At 35.1% G+C, this 15695-nt stretch overlaps 2 protein-coding genes across 3 annotated transcripts; one reads left to right on the top strand and one right to left on the bottom strand.

The window, feature by feature from the left end:
* The first annotated feature begins 300 nt into the window (after positions 1-300).
* On the top strand, positions 301-2789 carry LOC149378749 (DNA repair REX1-B protein). Of its 2 annotated transcripts, none has more exons than XM_089604553.1 (4): positions 301-534; positions 644-737; positions 830-934; positions 2209-2416. In XM_089604553.1, the coding sequence occupies exons 1-4, from the start codon at positions 371-373 to the stop codon at positions 2368-2370; spliced, it is 525 nt and encodes a 174-aa protein (XP_089460679.1). In that variant the 5' UTR covers positions 301-370; the 3' UTR covers positions 2371-2416. The 2 variants fall into 2 exon arrangements, with proteins under 2 accessions (XP_089460679.1, XP_089460678.1); XM_089604552.1 differs by having other exon boundaries at positions 304-534; positions 2231-2789.
* A 1169-nt stretch (positions 2790-3958) lies between these two features.
* Positions 3959-14802, bottom strand: GYRA (DNA GYRASE A). The gene is made up of 27 exons (XM_089603218.1): positions 14306-14802; positions 14074-14143; positions 13887-13952; positions 13254-13355; positions 12940-12984; positions 12754-12852; positions 12579-12665; positions 11941-12011; positions 11063-11171; positions 10882-10944; positions 10671-10736; positions 10481-10569; positions 9785-9833; positions 8902-8988; positions 8150-8243; positions 7575-7645; positions 7382-7471; positions 6966-7091; positions 6684-6841; positions 6101-6182; positions 5851-6015; positions 5669-5770; positions 5426-5562; positions 4882-4996; positions 4744-4798; positions 4558-4657; positions 3959-4365 (listed from the first exon to the last, which is right to left on the bottom strand). The coding sequence occupies exons 1-27, from the start codon at positions 14731-14733 to the stop codon at positions 4254-4256; spliced, it is 2838 nt and encodes a 945-aa protein (XP_089459344.1). The 5' UTR covers positions 14734-14802; the 3' UTR covers positions 3959-4253.
* Positions 14803-15695: the final 893 nt, after the last annotated feature.

Genomic DNA, 15695 nt, shown 5'->3' with positions numbered 1-15695 from the left:
TTAACGTATGAAAATACTAGGAAAAATTATATAAAATACTATCTGATTAATGAGGTCATGATATCAAATGTGACTCAATTTTGAAAATATATAAAACATACGTTTCAAGTGGTCTAGTCAGTAGGATTTATTTTTTAAAAAAATTAAATCATATTACAATACAAAATGGGTTACAATCTCATATTGGTTAAGGTATAATGGGCTTTATGCAGCTGTTTATTTTGATTTATGGCTAACTTACAAAATTAACCAAATGTTAGTTAAATTGCAAAAAATAAGTTTTCTTTTGGCTATATATATATACACTCCCATTTTTCCTGACAAATTCCAACTTTAAGAAAACCTTCCTCCGCCTATCTCTGAATGGCCAATGTATATGGACGATTTCGAGAAGAAGTTGTCGATTAAAGAGTCGTCCAAGATCACGGAAATGGAAACCAACGCGTCTGAGTCATCAAAAAGGGTTGTTCATTTGCTACGTAAGTTCCTTGAAATCCAACAGCGTAGAGCTCAAGCTTATTCCAACCTCAAAAGGTACGAAACGAATATATAATTCACCCTAAACTGGGGTTTTTTTTTAATTAATAATTTTCGGGTAATTTTTCGATGAGATAAAAAAAAAGGGGGGGGATCAATTGAACAGGGGATTTGAAGAGTATGTGGTTTCGGGAGTAGAATTGGCTTACCAACAGCTTTGTGGTGTCATCACTGTGGAGTTCAGTGATTGCTCTAAACAAGTTTGTGCCTTATTCTTATTCCTTATAAATAATTGAATAAAATTCTCTATTTGAAATCCTCATTTTATGTGGACTTTTTTTTTTGTGATTAGGTACTCGAAATGGAATCTTCATTTCTTAGTCCTGAGTACTCTCGAGGTGATTTAGCTCAACTTTTAAGAGCAGTTCAAACACAGGAGAAACAGAAATTAAATCTGGTAACAGAGCTCTTTACTTTGTTCTTTTTCATTTATTTATTTTGTCATTTTTTATGCAGTAGTTTTTCTCTTCCATTTGGTTCAACAATAATGGCATAAGTGATAATCCAAAATCACATGTAGTCTCTTTTGTTGCCCATGCGTGATTAAGCTTCCCTTGATGACGAATATTTCATCTCTGTGCCTTTTTTTCATATTGTACAAATGGTAAGGAAATGAAAAAGATAGAAGAATAAGTCATCTTGAATTATGGATTTGTGTTACAACAAACAGGCATACACTTTGTATGAGACTCATAGATGGTTTAATTGTGGTTAAGGAATGGTAGGAAAATCAAGTTGAGGCTCATGGTAGTTGGTTTAATAAGTTGTATTGTCGTGATGACCAATTTGAAATGCCCATACGGGAATTAAGCCTTATGTTTATCTTACTTGGTTGTTTTCACAGACGCTTTGGAATTAAGCCTTATTATGCACATTTTGTTTCGGACCACTCGTGTCTCCAATATGTCTTATTTTGAGACGATCAATAAAATTTTGAGCTGCCATGGACTAGCTTTATCATAGTCGATAAAATTGGTAGCAAAATCAGAAAAAATTTCTTAAGAGGATAATTATCCGATGAAGTGATATGCCTTTGGATTATGCTGGAAAGAGGAGTAAATTGAGAATTTTACTGGGAGTCACAAGGAAGAAGAGTTTTCATTTTTAGGTTTAGTTTGGGAAAAGGGTGGTCTATTTAAAAGTAATTTAATGACCAAGTAAAGTCATTGAAGTTGGTAAATAATTTAAAAATAATACAACTAACTAAATTACGATACTGATGAAGAAGGTGAAATAAGTACTTTCTTTCCGGTAATCGTTTATGTGTTAATGCAGCTTTACTCGTGATTTGGGGTGTTGAGTTCAGTATTCAGTAAATTTCACTGTGTCTGGTTTTCATTTGAGTAGTGAAATAGTTGATCAAATTTGATATCTTGATCAATGTTGGAAAAGTAACAAGTAGTCTCATCTTCTAATTTGAATCCTAGGCATCACAGTGGCTCTAACTAAGTTCATATCACTCTCCAGTTGGGATTGTCAGAGTCTTACTAGTTACATAAAAATCTGCTAGCCATTTTTTTTTTCTCATTCTCTTTTTATATTTCTACAACATAAGATTTCATATCCGGTTTTGTCTGATGCTAATCTGTAATACACTTTGCAATCCAACACGACATGAGAAACAGTAGATTTCCGAATCCCAAATTTTGTTTTTTTTTCTGTGAAGCTTAGACTTTGTCCAAATGCTCCATAGACAGCAACGATACAGGTGTTGAAAAAGGCGGGACGGCCATCAGAGCGTCTAGTGAGCCACGCGAATTGCAAATTCAAGAAAGCGATGACGGAGCACGAGTGTGTTCATGTCCAGGAGATAACAGAAGCTTCTGGGACTGAAGAGGCCGAAGCAGATGCTGAGTATGACAATGCCATCAAAGAGGCTATTCAGGGAGTTCAGGATGCTGTGACCGCAATCAACGACCATTTGGAAGAGGTCAGATATGAAATCGCTGCTCTTGAAGATGAGGACTGAGTACAGTCACTCGGATTGATGATTCTTCATTAAAGGATAGGTTTCGGTGCAAATTATCATGTCCGTTTATTTTTTATTTTATTTTTATGAGGAGATGAATGAAATATAATTTTATATTATGTGATAGAACCCAGGGAAAGAAATTAAATTACCTTCAGGTCTCAGCTCCGCTTGTATGGATTCAAGTTTGAGATCAGAAATCAAGTTATGTACGGATTCAAGTTTGAGTTCGGAAATCAAGTTTTTTTTTTTCAAATTATATGCGACTTAAAAACATTGATGATGGGGCTCTTATTGAAATTGAGAATTTGCATAAAACTGTTTTACGACTTCATCTTTTTTAACATATAGAGATCGAATAATGTATACAAAACTTATAGTTCGATATCTATAAAATAGAATTATGTTGCGAAAAAAAAAAAAAAAGTTACAAACAAAAGAAATCACAATTGCAAAAAAAAAAAAAAAAAAAAAAAAAAAAAAAAAAAGAATAAAAAAAAATCTGCTGCCATATGGCTAATGATCATTTTTCTAGTTAGTTGCTAGGGTATGGATCTCCATTATCAAGAGTTTAAAAAATTATAAAAACAAATGTGCTCGGTTCTCTGATTGCAATTGGAAATATGATATTAAACTAGACAATTCAATTTCTGCATTAAATTTGACAAATTTTGACCAAAAAGCTCTTCATCCCCTTGTAAACCATTGCTCTCTCTCTCTCTCTCTCTCTCTCTCTCTCTCTCTCTCTCTCTCTCTCCCCCCAAAAATCGCCTTCTCTTCTCACTCAATTTTTCTCCCCATTTCAGCCATCTATAGTCGCCCCATTTACAACATTCAACATCGCGTTGTTCATCACTGTCATGTTGTTTATCATTGTTCTAATGTATCATAATGGATAAGTTTATAATCTTTGTTCTACATTTATTAGTGTTTTATGTTGAAAGAGCTTAGATTTAACATTGGTTTTAAAAAGATTCAAAAACAATTCACGACTTGAAAACATTGGCATTGTTGAATGCAGATAAGCCGTAGCTTACCACATTTTCTCGCGGTGGAATGCATTCTTAACAGCGGTCAAGTACGGTGAACTGCGATCCAATGAGTTCAATAGAAACTTTGATTATAGAACAAGAATTTCCAGTCAACTGCAATTGATTGCGGTCAAATACGCCAAGCTCACAGCAGTTTTTTTTTTCAAAATACTCAATATTACTAAGCTACCACCAAATAGGCCGAACGCATGATTTTTTTTTTAAATCACTAATACCAATTTGCAATTCAACTGCGATCAAGTGCAGTGAGTAGAGACTAGTGGTGCAGTGGCAATGGTGGCGTAGCATGGTGAGTGAGGTTGTGGTCGATTTTTAGAGACTGGGAGTGATAATTGATTGTGCGTTACAGTGTGTTTAATTGAAAAATCTGTGCTGGGTGCTAAAATTTTAAGTAACTTAGTGAAGACGGCAAAATTTTCCTCCCAATTTCCTCAAAAGGAAAACCAATGAACATTTTTACATTCCCTTAAATGCCCCTAGACATCGATTCCAAAAATAGGGCATGGTCAACTCTACATCTCTGGACTACCATCCCTGTGCTTACATACATACACACCCACTCCACTATTCACCTGATCAGTTTATGGCCCATTTACATAATAAATACCACCCACCATTTGCCAAATTTCAAAAGGGAAATCGACGGTCAGGAATCTCTACACCACACCAAAATCGAAAGCTAATCAGGAAGCAAACTAGCTAGAAACTGCAGGGCTGACTTCTTCCTCGGGATCAGCTTCCGATGCTGAGATCAATGAAGCCGATTGGATTTTCCCGGCGTGGTCAAGCCTCATCAAAATTACACCCCTGAAAATGGAAACATGCATACGAATGTATCACTACAATGGACAAATAAGTGTGCTTCATGATTACATAATAATACTCGAAGCCGCCACTACTAGATTATAGTTTTTTTTCATTTTGGAAATCAACTTTTGGACATTCGAGCCAAATTTAGCGCACAAATGACAATATAACTAGGAGCGTATCGGTACTTGCCTCGCGTAACGAGACTGTATAGAGACATCTCGGACTTTGATTCTGTTGACTGTACCACTTTGGCTCACTAGGACCACTTGCTCATCGCTCTCTCCGTCCTCTGTTCATTTTCAAAGAATACAAAAAATTGGGTGGTGCTTATATTGAGAATGAACGAACTATTCAAAGTGTAGGAACTGATATTACCTGCCAAAGAAAACCCAACTGCAAAAACTGCTGCGAGGCGATCCTCAGCAGAAAACTGAAAATCAAGGCGGAAAAATTTTTTAAGGCGAGGAATATCACTTAGAGACTGAAAATATCGAACCTTGTGTAGAGTATTACCTTGTAGCCAATCAGACCTACTCGGTTCAAAGGTAATTTCCGGAAGCTGCTCAAGGGAACTCGCTTTCCGTGTCCACTTTCAGATATGAACAGCAACCATGGGCCACTTACACCTCTAGTAGTGGTAACCATAATTAGAAAGCGAAGGATCAGACGATACATTAGAGGAAAAATTAAAAAAGATGAACCAATGGGAAAATCCGCTATGTTTTGCTAGACAACTCCTATTGCTACAAAATTGGTCCTTTATAAACAAATCCAACAGTTAAAGTAAATTATTCGTAATTTATACAATAGAAGCAATAAAAAATGTGTTTGCAACCAGAAAGTCCATCTACATCATCTGAAACAAGCATCAATTTTAATAGTCTATTTCCATGCAGATAAATAGACAGGTCTCATCTTCCTTTTCGTTTTTATTGCTACCTTGAATAAAACCTTCTTTTTTTTCTTTTTGCTTCCAGAAGATATTAGAAAATCACTTTCTATGACTAATTATATCAGAAATGTAACTGAAACAAAGCTGTATCTTCAAAAAATTTACTTGAGCGGGGAAGTATTTGATGTATTTTCTATGTCTTTGCGCATCGATGCTGGTATGATATCAACAGTTGCTATCTTATCACCCAATCTAAGTCTCATAGCCACTGAACCCCTTGTACTTCTGCCTATAGTCCGAATCTGTTGGAACAAAAACACGTGATGTAATTCTAAATTCTAGCTTCCTTTGAAAAACTCCGAGCACAGTAACTTTTTAGATTCATCATAAAATGTCACAGAGCCTTACATTGTCACACGAACTCAAAATGACCATTCCATTTTGTGAAGCGACTGCAACGAGATCGTCGTTTGAACAACAGCGAACCCATTTTAACTCGTCACCAGGAACCTGTCCAGTTCATGGAAAAGCTTAAGAGAAATTGTTGTGCATATAAGAAAGCAGCCAATCATGGAAGAAAGATGACAAACCAATTGAATTGCTATGATTCCAGTTGATCTGATAGATGAAAAAGAGCTCATAGATACTTTCTTAATGTATCCATTTGCTGTAAGCATCAGGAGATACTGATCTTCCAAAAACTCACTGACAGGAATGACCGATGTAATTCTCTCTCCATCAGACAAAGATAAGATCTGCTCCATTGAAAGCTATCACTATCATTTCATATAATTTTTACAATAAAGAACCGCTGATTAAATAGAAGTAAATAGGAGATACCTGAACCAGTGGTGTACCCGCAGCTGTCCTTGTGGATTCTGGAATTTTGTATGCACGGGCCGAGTATACTATTCCCTTGTCACTAAAAAAAATAGAATTCTGTTAATACCTGTGGGGCTAAAGATTATTTTAAAAGAAATTCACTGCATACATAAACAAATAAACTAGATTGACAATTTCAGATCTAAAACAATTGTAACATAACATTGCATATTTAAAAGTAGAAGAATCAGAAAGTTTAAACTATATAAAACAAAATGAAAAGGTTAGTGATTGGACTTTTTTTTAAGCAGATTTAATAGTGGAGTCAGGACAGGTCACTACAGCAGTCAAAACACGTCAAGCTAGTTTCGACATTTTATAGAAGGCATGACATTTTAAGTGTTCATTTCTTATAAAGAGTAGGAACACGTGCATTTGATCAAAGTATTGACTATTCTATATAGATCCATTGTTACTTGGTTTTAAAGGCCACCACTCATTTTATACATACGCATTAATGGAGATTATAAAAGTAGCACCTAATGTCATTCACCCTATAGCACGAAAATCAGCTTAGTAAAGTCACATAAACTCAAAGTACCTGAAGTAGAGAAGATGGTCATGTGCACGACATGCAATAAAGTCTGACATGGTATCATCTACTCTTAATTTTCCAACAGATTTACCGATGGTACCACGGTGTTGAAGAGTGAAAGTGTTGGGCTTCATTCGCTTAACATAACCTTTTTCACTAAATGCCTGAAACCCAACAGGAAAAAGTAAAGAAGATGTACTTGAGATGATGAAATCGAAAATAAATATATTTTTTTAAACTACGAAAAAAAAATGACATCTTCAAATTAAACTCTTCATTCACACGTACCAGAAGCATTTCTTCATTAGGAATAACATCTAGATCGTCGAGTTGACCCTCATCTGTGTCTTCTAGCATTGATCGCCTTGGACCGGAGAACTTGTTCTTTAACTCAACAGCTTCTTTTTCAATTAACTAAAAATTATTAGCAAAAAAATACAAGTCATGATTTTGTTCTTCAGATGACGTATTATACCGTTGATTACTACTTTTTGCATTGTTAATGCAAATTTAGAGCTGCTCAGACAGGTCAGTGAGATGATACTTAGTTGAAAGAATATGGTACACTACAGATGTTCTGTTTGAATTTACTTTTGGAAACAGTGATTTGCAAATGAAGTTGTTTGACATTACTCTCGAGGTACAAAATCCTGAAGTCGAGCAAAAATTTTAATCATCTATATCTGTGTTCCCAATAAATTTACCTCTAATACATGTTTCTTAGTCGACAAGAGTTCCTCTAGTTTTAAAATTTGTTCTCTTAAGGATTCACTTTCATCTATAAACTTCTTTCTCTGCAAAAAGAGAAGACAATTTGTTAGTAAGCTATCAATGATTCGAGCCAAATGGCATAAGAAAGCAAACAAAAGAGAAATACAACAGAGAATTAAAATGTACCTCTAGAAGTGTAAGCCTCCTTAGGTTTATGTCTAGTATAGCTTCAGCCTGTTTCTCAGAAAGATCAAATTCTGCAATGAAAATGAAGTTCCACAGACAAATACTAGGTCAAAGACAAACTCACTAGGGGCTCAAACTACAATAAGTGACATATTCTGCAGAAAGATAACTGATGGTTAAAAGCATATAGCTGTCTCATTGTTCAAAAGAGGAACATCCAAATTTCAATTATACTTGAACCACATGCTCAAATTGTAATTCGTACAGCAAAGATTACTAAAGGTTCTTATTCAAAGTTAAGAATGTTTTCTTAATTCAAAAGTTGGTAAAACTAAATTACGAACCTGTTTTTTGTTAAAAATAAATAAATAAATAAAAAAATAAAAAAAGCCTCTAGACAGCACACAACAAGAAGAGTAATTTTATAACCCAAAAAATAATTAAATAAATAAATAACATGTAAAGCTTTGTTAAAGCAGCAGCACGCATATGCCAACAAATTGAGATTGAATTCTTAGAACAATTTCGCCCAATTTGTGGATATAATCCAAAAATCGAGTGGAAGGTTCACCTACCGCTTCTCAGACTACTTGATGCAACTGCATTGCTCGATGATCCTCTTATCACACGAATTACTCCATCCAAATTATCCAGCCCCACAACGATACCCTATGAAATACACGCAGCTTGAATTAGTTACCTGATAGCAATCTTTATAATACGATATTGCCATCCACTTAAAGTGACTCAAACAACTCTCAACCTCGAGTTGGTAGGAAGTTTTTACAACCATCTAGGCTGCCCGTCACTTGTCATATAAAAATGCAATCAAAAGATCAGGAAAATTTCTTGCAAATACTTAGACAACCCACGAGGCACCAACACAAACTAAGATACATTTTCTAACTCATTATATATTAACTTTGGTAATTCAAAGTATTTTGTTCTGATCAAACCACTGGAAACAATCGAACATCTGGGAACAAAGTTACTACTTATACAACTGATTCCCCGGGATGCAAGTAAAAGACTGCACGATAGACATCGTATAATATAGTTTTTAATAATTTCCTAAACATTTTCCCATCTTGCTGAAAGACTGTCTCCTTGCCTCTCGTTCTCACTCCCCTCTATTTCTTTTCAATAGCAACATAAATGTTTTACAAGTAACCAAGTCAACAGCAGGCTCCTAAATATTGGGAAGGCACTGGATGCTAGTAAATTAAATACAACTGAATTGCAGCATTTTAATTTTGTATTTCAACAAAATACCTTCAGTGGAACAGTTTAGTTGGAAATTAAAAATAAAAACAGAGTTGATACATACCTCAACGATGTGTCTTCTATCACGTGCTTGCGAAAGCTTGTACCTAGCACGCCTCTCAACAACAGAGCACCTAAACTCTAAGAAGGCCTGTAAAAAATTCAAAATACCTTCGGAATCAAACCCAAGATTGATATTTTATGCTCTTGTGGAGTGAATTCAGAAAAGTAACATAATTACAAGATGGATGTACGGCCAAGGCTAAACTTTTGTCATTCCTTTATATTTATCTTTTACTAGAATATAATATAGTATAAAAACTGCATATATAGCACCAAACGACCCATAAAAAATTCATTAGTTAAGACATTCAAGTATACTAAATCAGAACTACTTTGAACAGTACACAGATTTTGTTTGAAACTGATTATGATTATTTCTTTTCACTACAAATGAGGAGCACCTTAAAACCCTTTTCAGCCATTGCACTCCAATAATAGCAAGGGATCCAAATGATATATTTTTAATATGACGAGGTAGTGTGCCAAGTCTCAGAACCTCAAACATTTTTTTAGAGACCAGATAATAGTTTTATTAAAAATAAATTATTCATAAAGGAAAAACTAGCAACCAAATGGCACACATTCTTCCAAAAAACCAATGACTGGAGATTAGGAATAGCAGATGCCCTTAAAACGTTAATATATACATCTATCAAGATTTACAACACATGGGAAAATGCAGTACGTACAATAGAAAAGGGTTTGCATCTTATCAATAAAGGGTACATATGCATTAAGACTTCTTTACCAGGTTATTATGTGATTTTTACATGCATGTACATATGCGAATGACTACATATATAGACATGTAGTGGGAGAGGAGAGACTGTGTCATGTGCATAGATACATGTAACGAGAGGATAAATTGATGGTTCAGTAGTCACCTGAAGAATTTCTTTCAGACCCATACGTTTTGGTCGTCCATTAAGAATGCTGTCAAAAATTAAAAAAATATTTAAACTTTCAAGATAGTACGAGGTTCAGCAACAAGTTCACTACAAATAAAAATCTATTAAATCAACCATCAGAATAGAGCAAGATCTCAAAAAGAGAAAAGATTAAATAAGCCTGAGCAGAGAAGATTCAAATCACTTTGGATGATTGTGTATCAATAGAATCTCAATTTTTTTAAGGAAATGAAGAAGCTATATGCTATAAAGGTTGCCTGATTGAGAAACATCAATTATACAGACAGAATGGTTGAACGGTTACTAGACTTATTCTTGAAAATCTTTTGTACTCTGAGTCTTTGCCAACAAGAACAGCAAAATCATACTATCAGAATGATAAATCCCAATCGGCCATACTATCAGAATGATAAAATCCCAATCGGCTCTTATGTCCACTTTTAATCAAGTTGAATAATATACGTAATATCACGAAAATCCCTTAAAACGAGAATTTCATGTCTTGATCAATCATTCAAGCTATAACAGCTTACCATGTCTGTAATAATTATCTAGAAAGGAATAAAGAAAAAAAAACAAAACAAAACAAAAACAAAAAAAAATGCCATGTTGTACTGAAAAGAAATGGAAAATAATGTGACATGCTTAGAATGGTAAGAAGAATTTACTCACCCCACCATGTTACAGCTAAAACTAGTTTGAAGCGATGTGAGCCGGAAAAGATTATTCATAACAATTGCAGGCTCTGACCCGCGCTTAAGCTGAAATGAATAAGAAAGGCCAATTCAGAAGAGCAAGCAGCGTGCTTGCATATTATCTCTATGTTGTCTATATGCATAAAACAACACCACCAATCTTGTACCTCAATGACAACTCGCATTCCAGAACGATCACTCTCATCCCTGATATCGCTTATGCCCTCAATACTCTGTGTGACACATAAAAAGAAAAATAATAAAATAATAAAACGTACATTAAATAAACACATCACATTATGATTAAACAAAAAACATAACTTGGATGTAGAAGTCATTTTGGTATAGCTTGACCTAAAAGGGTAACTGTAGTCGTACCTTACTTTCCACAAGTTCAGCTATCTTTGCCACAAGAGAGGCTTTGTTGGTTTGGTATGGAATCTATTTCACAAAAACATATTAGCCATAATGTTATTTCACCAAAATTAATAATTTGTGTTTGCCTTCAATCAAAAACTAGATTGTGGGAACGATAAAAATAATAAAACAAGAATCTTGCCTCATTTATGATAATAGCATTTCGTTTTGTCTTAGAATCAACCACCTCGACATCAGTCTTTCCTCTTACAACAATGCGTCCTCGTCCAGTTCGATATGCATCTAAAATGCTAGACAGAATAAACAGGTATAACTTTTTATTTGATACTCACAAAAAACCAAATCTAGATCTATGAGAACCGATAAATCTGTTGTTAATCAACTACAAAGCATGTATCAGCAGGGTACAAGAGAAGAATGAACTCCAATGACAGATGTTTCCGTACTTGCGCCTAAAATATTTACAGCTACATGTGAATGTGGTGAAAATTGGAATATATGTCTAAAATACAGGAATCAGATAACTGCATCCCACTAAGCATCTTTAATGGTGCAAAAAGAGGGACTTGCTAGCAATTTTGAAAAGTTTAAGCTATTAGCTTAACCATTGTTGCACATTTTAGCTATTTGCTTGGTAGAGCAAATTAGCTCTATTAAGCAAATTGGCTCTAAACTAAGCTAATGGGTCCCACTTATTTTTCAACCAATGAGAATGCAATAAAATGTAAAAAAAAATATGGTTAATGTTTAAGCAATAAGATGGAGATTGGCTTACCACTAAAGAGCAATGTTGCTTAAAAAAATTATACCTTAAAAAATTGATTTGACAAATTAAGCTAATGTACCATTAAAGATGCTCCACACTCTAACTAGCTTTTTGGATACCCAGATCCCAATGCTAATAATAAACATTTGAAAAGAGATGACATAAAATATGCATAGTAGAACGGTACCCAACTAAGATGATTTCTAAAAAACCTGCACGAAACCCGGACAAGTTTAGGACACTTTCTACTTTGGATTGTATATGTTTCTGTGAAGTAGCAAACATTTACTTACCCCATAGTCCCCATAATCAGTCCTCCAGTTGGAAAGTCGGGTCCGGGCATGTATTCTAACAGTTCTTGCAGCTACCAAAAAGGGGAGCAAATGTGAGTATAAAAATAAAAGAAAACAATCATCGGCACAGAGAAAAAGTCTGAATGTCTGAATATTTTAAGCTCGTGCACAAACGTACGTATTTTGTATGGTTAAACGTGTATTCATACATAAAAGTGGTCTCTTTTCGACCTTAAGATGCAAGTGAGTTTACTGTTGCATGTATTTTTTGTTTTTCAAAATAGCAATGATAACCATGAAATACTGCCAAATATAGTATTTCTTCCGCCACTACCTATCATCTAATGAAATAAAACTATCCCAGAAACAGCTGCTTGTTTGTTCAAATGCATGGGAGTTGTCCTTTATTATTAAAATAGATGCCACAATCACCTAAAATCCAATCTTTCACGACCCCTTGAGTATAGGGGCATGAAAAGAATGAGGACCTTACTACTTCACTCACAGAGCAACAACTTGGTAATATTGCGGATCGACAACTAGAAAACAGAGGAACTACTATCTCCAAAATATGAATACTTGAGTAACTGCAATTCAATCAGCATCATGTTAAATTTTCAAACGCATTTGGCACTTACCGTAGCTTCTGGGTTATGGATTAGCACACAGAGAGCATCAACCAACTCCCCAAGATTGTGAGGAGGGATATTGGTAGCCATTCCAACCTGGAGTTAATTTTACCCGTGTGAAAAGAAGAAGATATAGGATGCAACCCTTGAACCAGAGATTCTGAATGTCCAAAAACATAATTACCGCAATTCCAGAAGAACCATTCAACAATAAATTTGGGAGCCGAGAAGGAAGAAGAGCTGGCTCTTTTTGTGAATTGTCAAAATTCGCAACAAAATCAACCTGTGGAAAAACATTAGAATGTTGACACAATTGAAATAGCTTCTCTAAATATAGTAACTTCAGACTGTATGTGGTAACACGACTAACTGTATTTAGTTCCAAATCTGCCAGTAGCATTGCTTCTGCGAGTCCCTGCAAAATTTACGGGTAGATTTCACAATAAAATTAAAGTTTTCAACAACTAGAATAATATCACTATCTAAATTTTACATTTTCCATGTACAGTCATATCCTTGAGCCTTCCCAGATTCACGCATGGTTTGCAGACGGAAGAATATTTATCAATGTTTGAGCATGGAAATGATTTTTATATAGATGATAGTATATAAAAGAAATAAACTGGACAATCTTTTTTTTTTTTGCAGGCACTATCTAAAATGATCCAGAAACATCAAACATACATCTAATCGGCATTCGGTGTAACGCATAGCAGCAGGCGGATCAGCATCAATTGAACCAAAATTTCCATGCCCTTGGATAAGTGGGCACCGTAAAGAGAAATCCTGTCAAAAGCGAGATTTAAGCATTTAAAAATAAAAAGTGAATCAATCTGTTCTTTAGAACAAACAATGCTACAAGTTAAAAAATACTCAGAAGTTAATGAGCATCATCACATAATATTTTTTTAAGTTAAAACAAACAATCCCGACTTCTTATAGGGCAATAAATACCGAAATTTACTTTGTGGGCTTTAGTTCAGAACACAACCAATGGCAAGATTCAAACTTTAATCACTAAATACCATCACATGTGGATAAGTTTGGCGTACCCACCTTGATGTTACCTTTGGACTTCATTTATACAGATCTTTCTACCCCTCGTGAGCATTGAAACAGAGCTTATAACCCCACATTTTTTTCTTTTGTAGTTTGTCAAAAATACAAATGCAGCATACTAAAGGTAATGATCTCCGCCGACCCTAAATTGCCTCTTATGAGAATCACTTTTCGTACTATTTATTGTTTTCATGATGTAGCGATCTCTTGTCGCCTATTCTTCAAGAAAACCAAGGAAGAAAAATGTGAAAGAGTTACCTGAGCCATTCGCACCAAGGAATCATACACAGCAGTGTCTCCGTGAGGATGAAACTTTCCTAAAACCTGCAACAAACAATCACATATGTCAGTTATAGAATGGCACACGAAAAAGAACGATCTTTGCTCTTTTAAGTTTTAGCTACTCAATCAAATGAAACGGAAATCATCCATTCATCATATCAACCTCTCCAACAACTCTGGCACATTTCTTGAACGGTTTTTTCGACGCAAGCCCTAGCTCATGCATTGCGAACCTGTATTTTCACAACAACAAAACTGTCATTTCAGCATCCTAAAACATCACAATAACCCTCCAGACGTAGCCAAACAGGAAACTCCGAATTCCAGACCACCACAGAGCTAAAGCAAAGGAATAATGAACACTTCACACTAAAAGAAAAACCTCAATGACTCACAGAATCCGGCGATGGACAGGCTTCAACCCGTCGCGAACGTCAGGAAGAGCGCGACCTAGAAGTACGGACATAGCGTACGCCATATAAGCCTCTGTAGCCTCTTTGTGAAGCTCGGTAGGAACGATTCTCTCGTCCTTCACCAGAACGCCGCCGTTTCCATCTCCATCTCCGGCGGAGGTGTCGGTCACCGCCGCGGCGATTGGAGGCGGAGACTGCTTGCGGCGGGAGGGACGGAGGGTCCTCCGGGACGGCGGAGCGGCGGCGGAGAGGAATCGGCGGTCCGGGAGAGCGCCGACGCGGCGGAGAGCGAAGGAAGGGGAGGAGAGGCGGCAGCGGAGGAGGGAGGAGAATCGGAGGGCGGAGGGGAACGTCATTGGGAGTCGCGGCGGTGGTTTCGGGGCTCTTGCTACGGACTGAAGAAGGCTCATAGGAAGAAGAGTTTGAGTGTCTTGTGTCTGAGAGTGATGAAGATTTTATTTATTCCTATTTTTTATTGATGAAGATTACTTTTTTATTTTACTTTTTATATATGTTTTTTTTTTGTCCTAAAACCCTAAAAAAAATATAACGTGGAAGCGGAAAGGGTTTTTGGGTCCTCGGGACATTGTTGCGCACCATCGGGGTTTCTATTGACGACACTAGTTTTCTCATTTTTTTTTTTTTTTAGTGGAGCACGCTTGGGAGCAGGTACATCAGATGATCTACTACTACTAATATCTATCTTTTTTATAAAATATCTAATAATATCTATCTAAGACTAACATTTTTAAAAAACAGAAATTTGAGTCATTAAAATTAATATTACGCTAAATTGCTTAAAACAATATTTGTATTTACAAGTCTATAGTTACTATCAATTTTTTATATCTTATTTTTAATATATATTACAAACCCAAAAATCAAACCAAGGATTAAAATCTTGCATCTCGCGCTCGTACCGCATATTTGATTTTGATGGTATCTCGTCCCGTACCAGGGTATTCCGCGTTATTTGATGAATGTTTGGGGTATTTCATACCGCTTGGTAAATCACTTTTCGCGGGATATACCGCATTAAAAAGAGTATTCTGCAGGATATTTAAACAAAAAATAAATTTTTAAATATATATATATATATTAAAATGCAATAAATTTTGTAGAAGTTATTATAAATTCATATTCAGCTGAAAAAATAAAATTAATAATAGGTTTCATTTTTTAATAAAACTTAAATATGTCAATAAGTATATTTTGATTTAAATGTTAATATATATATATATATATTATGGGAATGCATATATATATATATATATAGTATATCTACTTTTTAACTATACTACTTAGTTATAAATATATATAACCTAACTTGGAGTCTAAAGGGATCTATTATTAATTAATCAGAATAAATAAA

This window comes from Urtica dioica, chromosome 12 (genome assembly GCF_054948205.1).
Source record: "Urtica dioica subsp. dioica isolate 48M chromosome 12, U.dioica_male_clone48M_v1_H2, whole genome shotgun sequence".
Lineage (NCBI taxonomy): Eukaryota > Viridiplantae > Streptophyta > Magnoliopsida > Rosales > Urticaceae > Urtica > Urtica dioica.
This window is presented reverse-complemented; position numbering and strand designations above follow the sequence as displayed.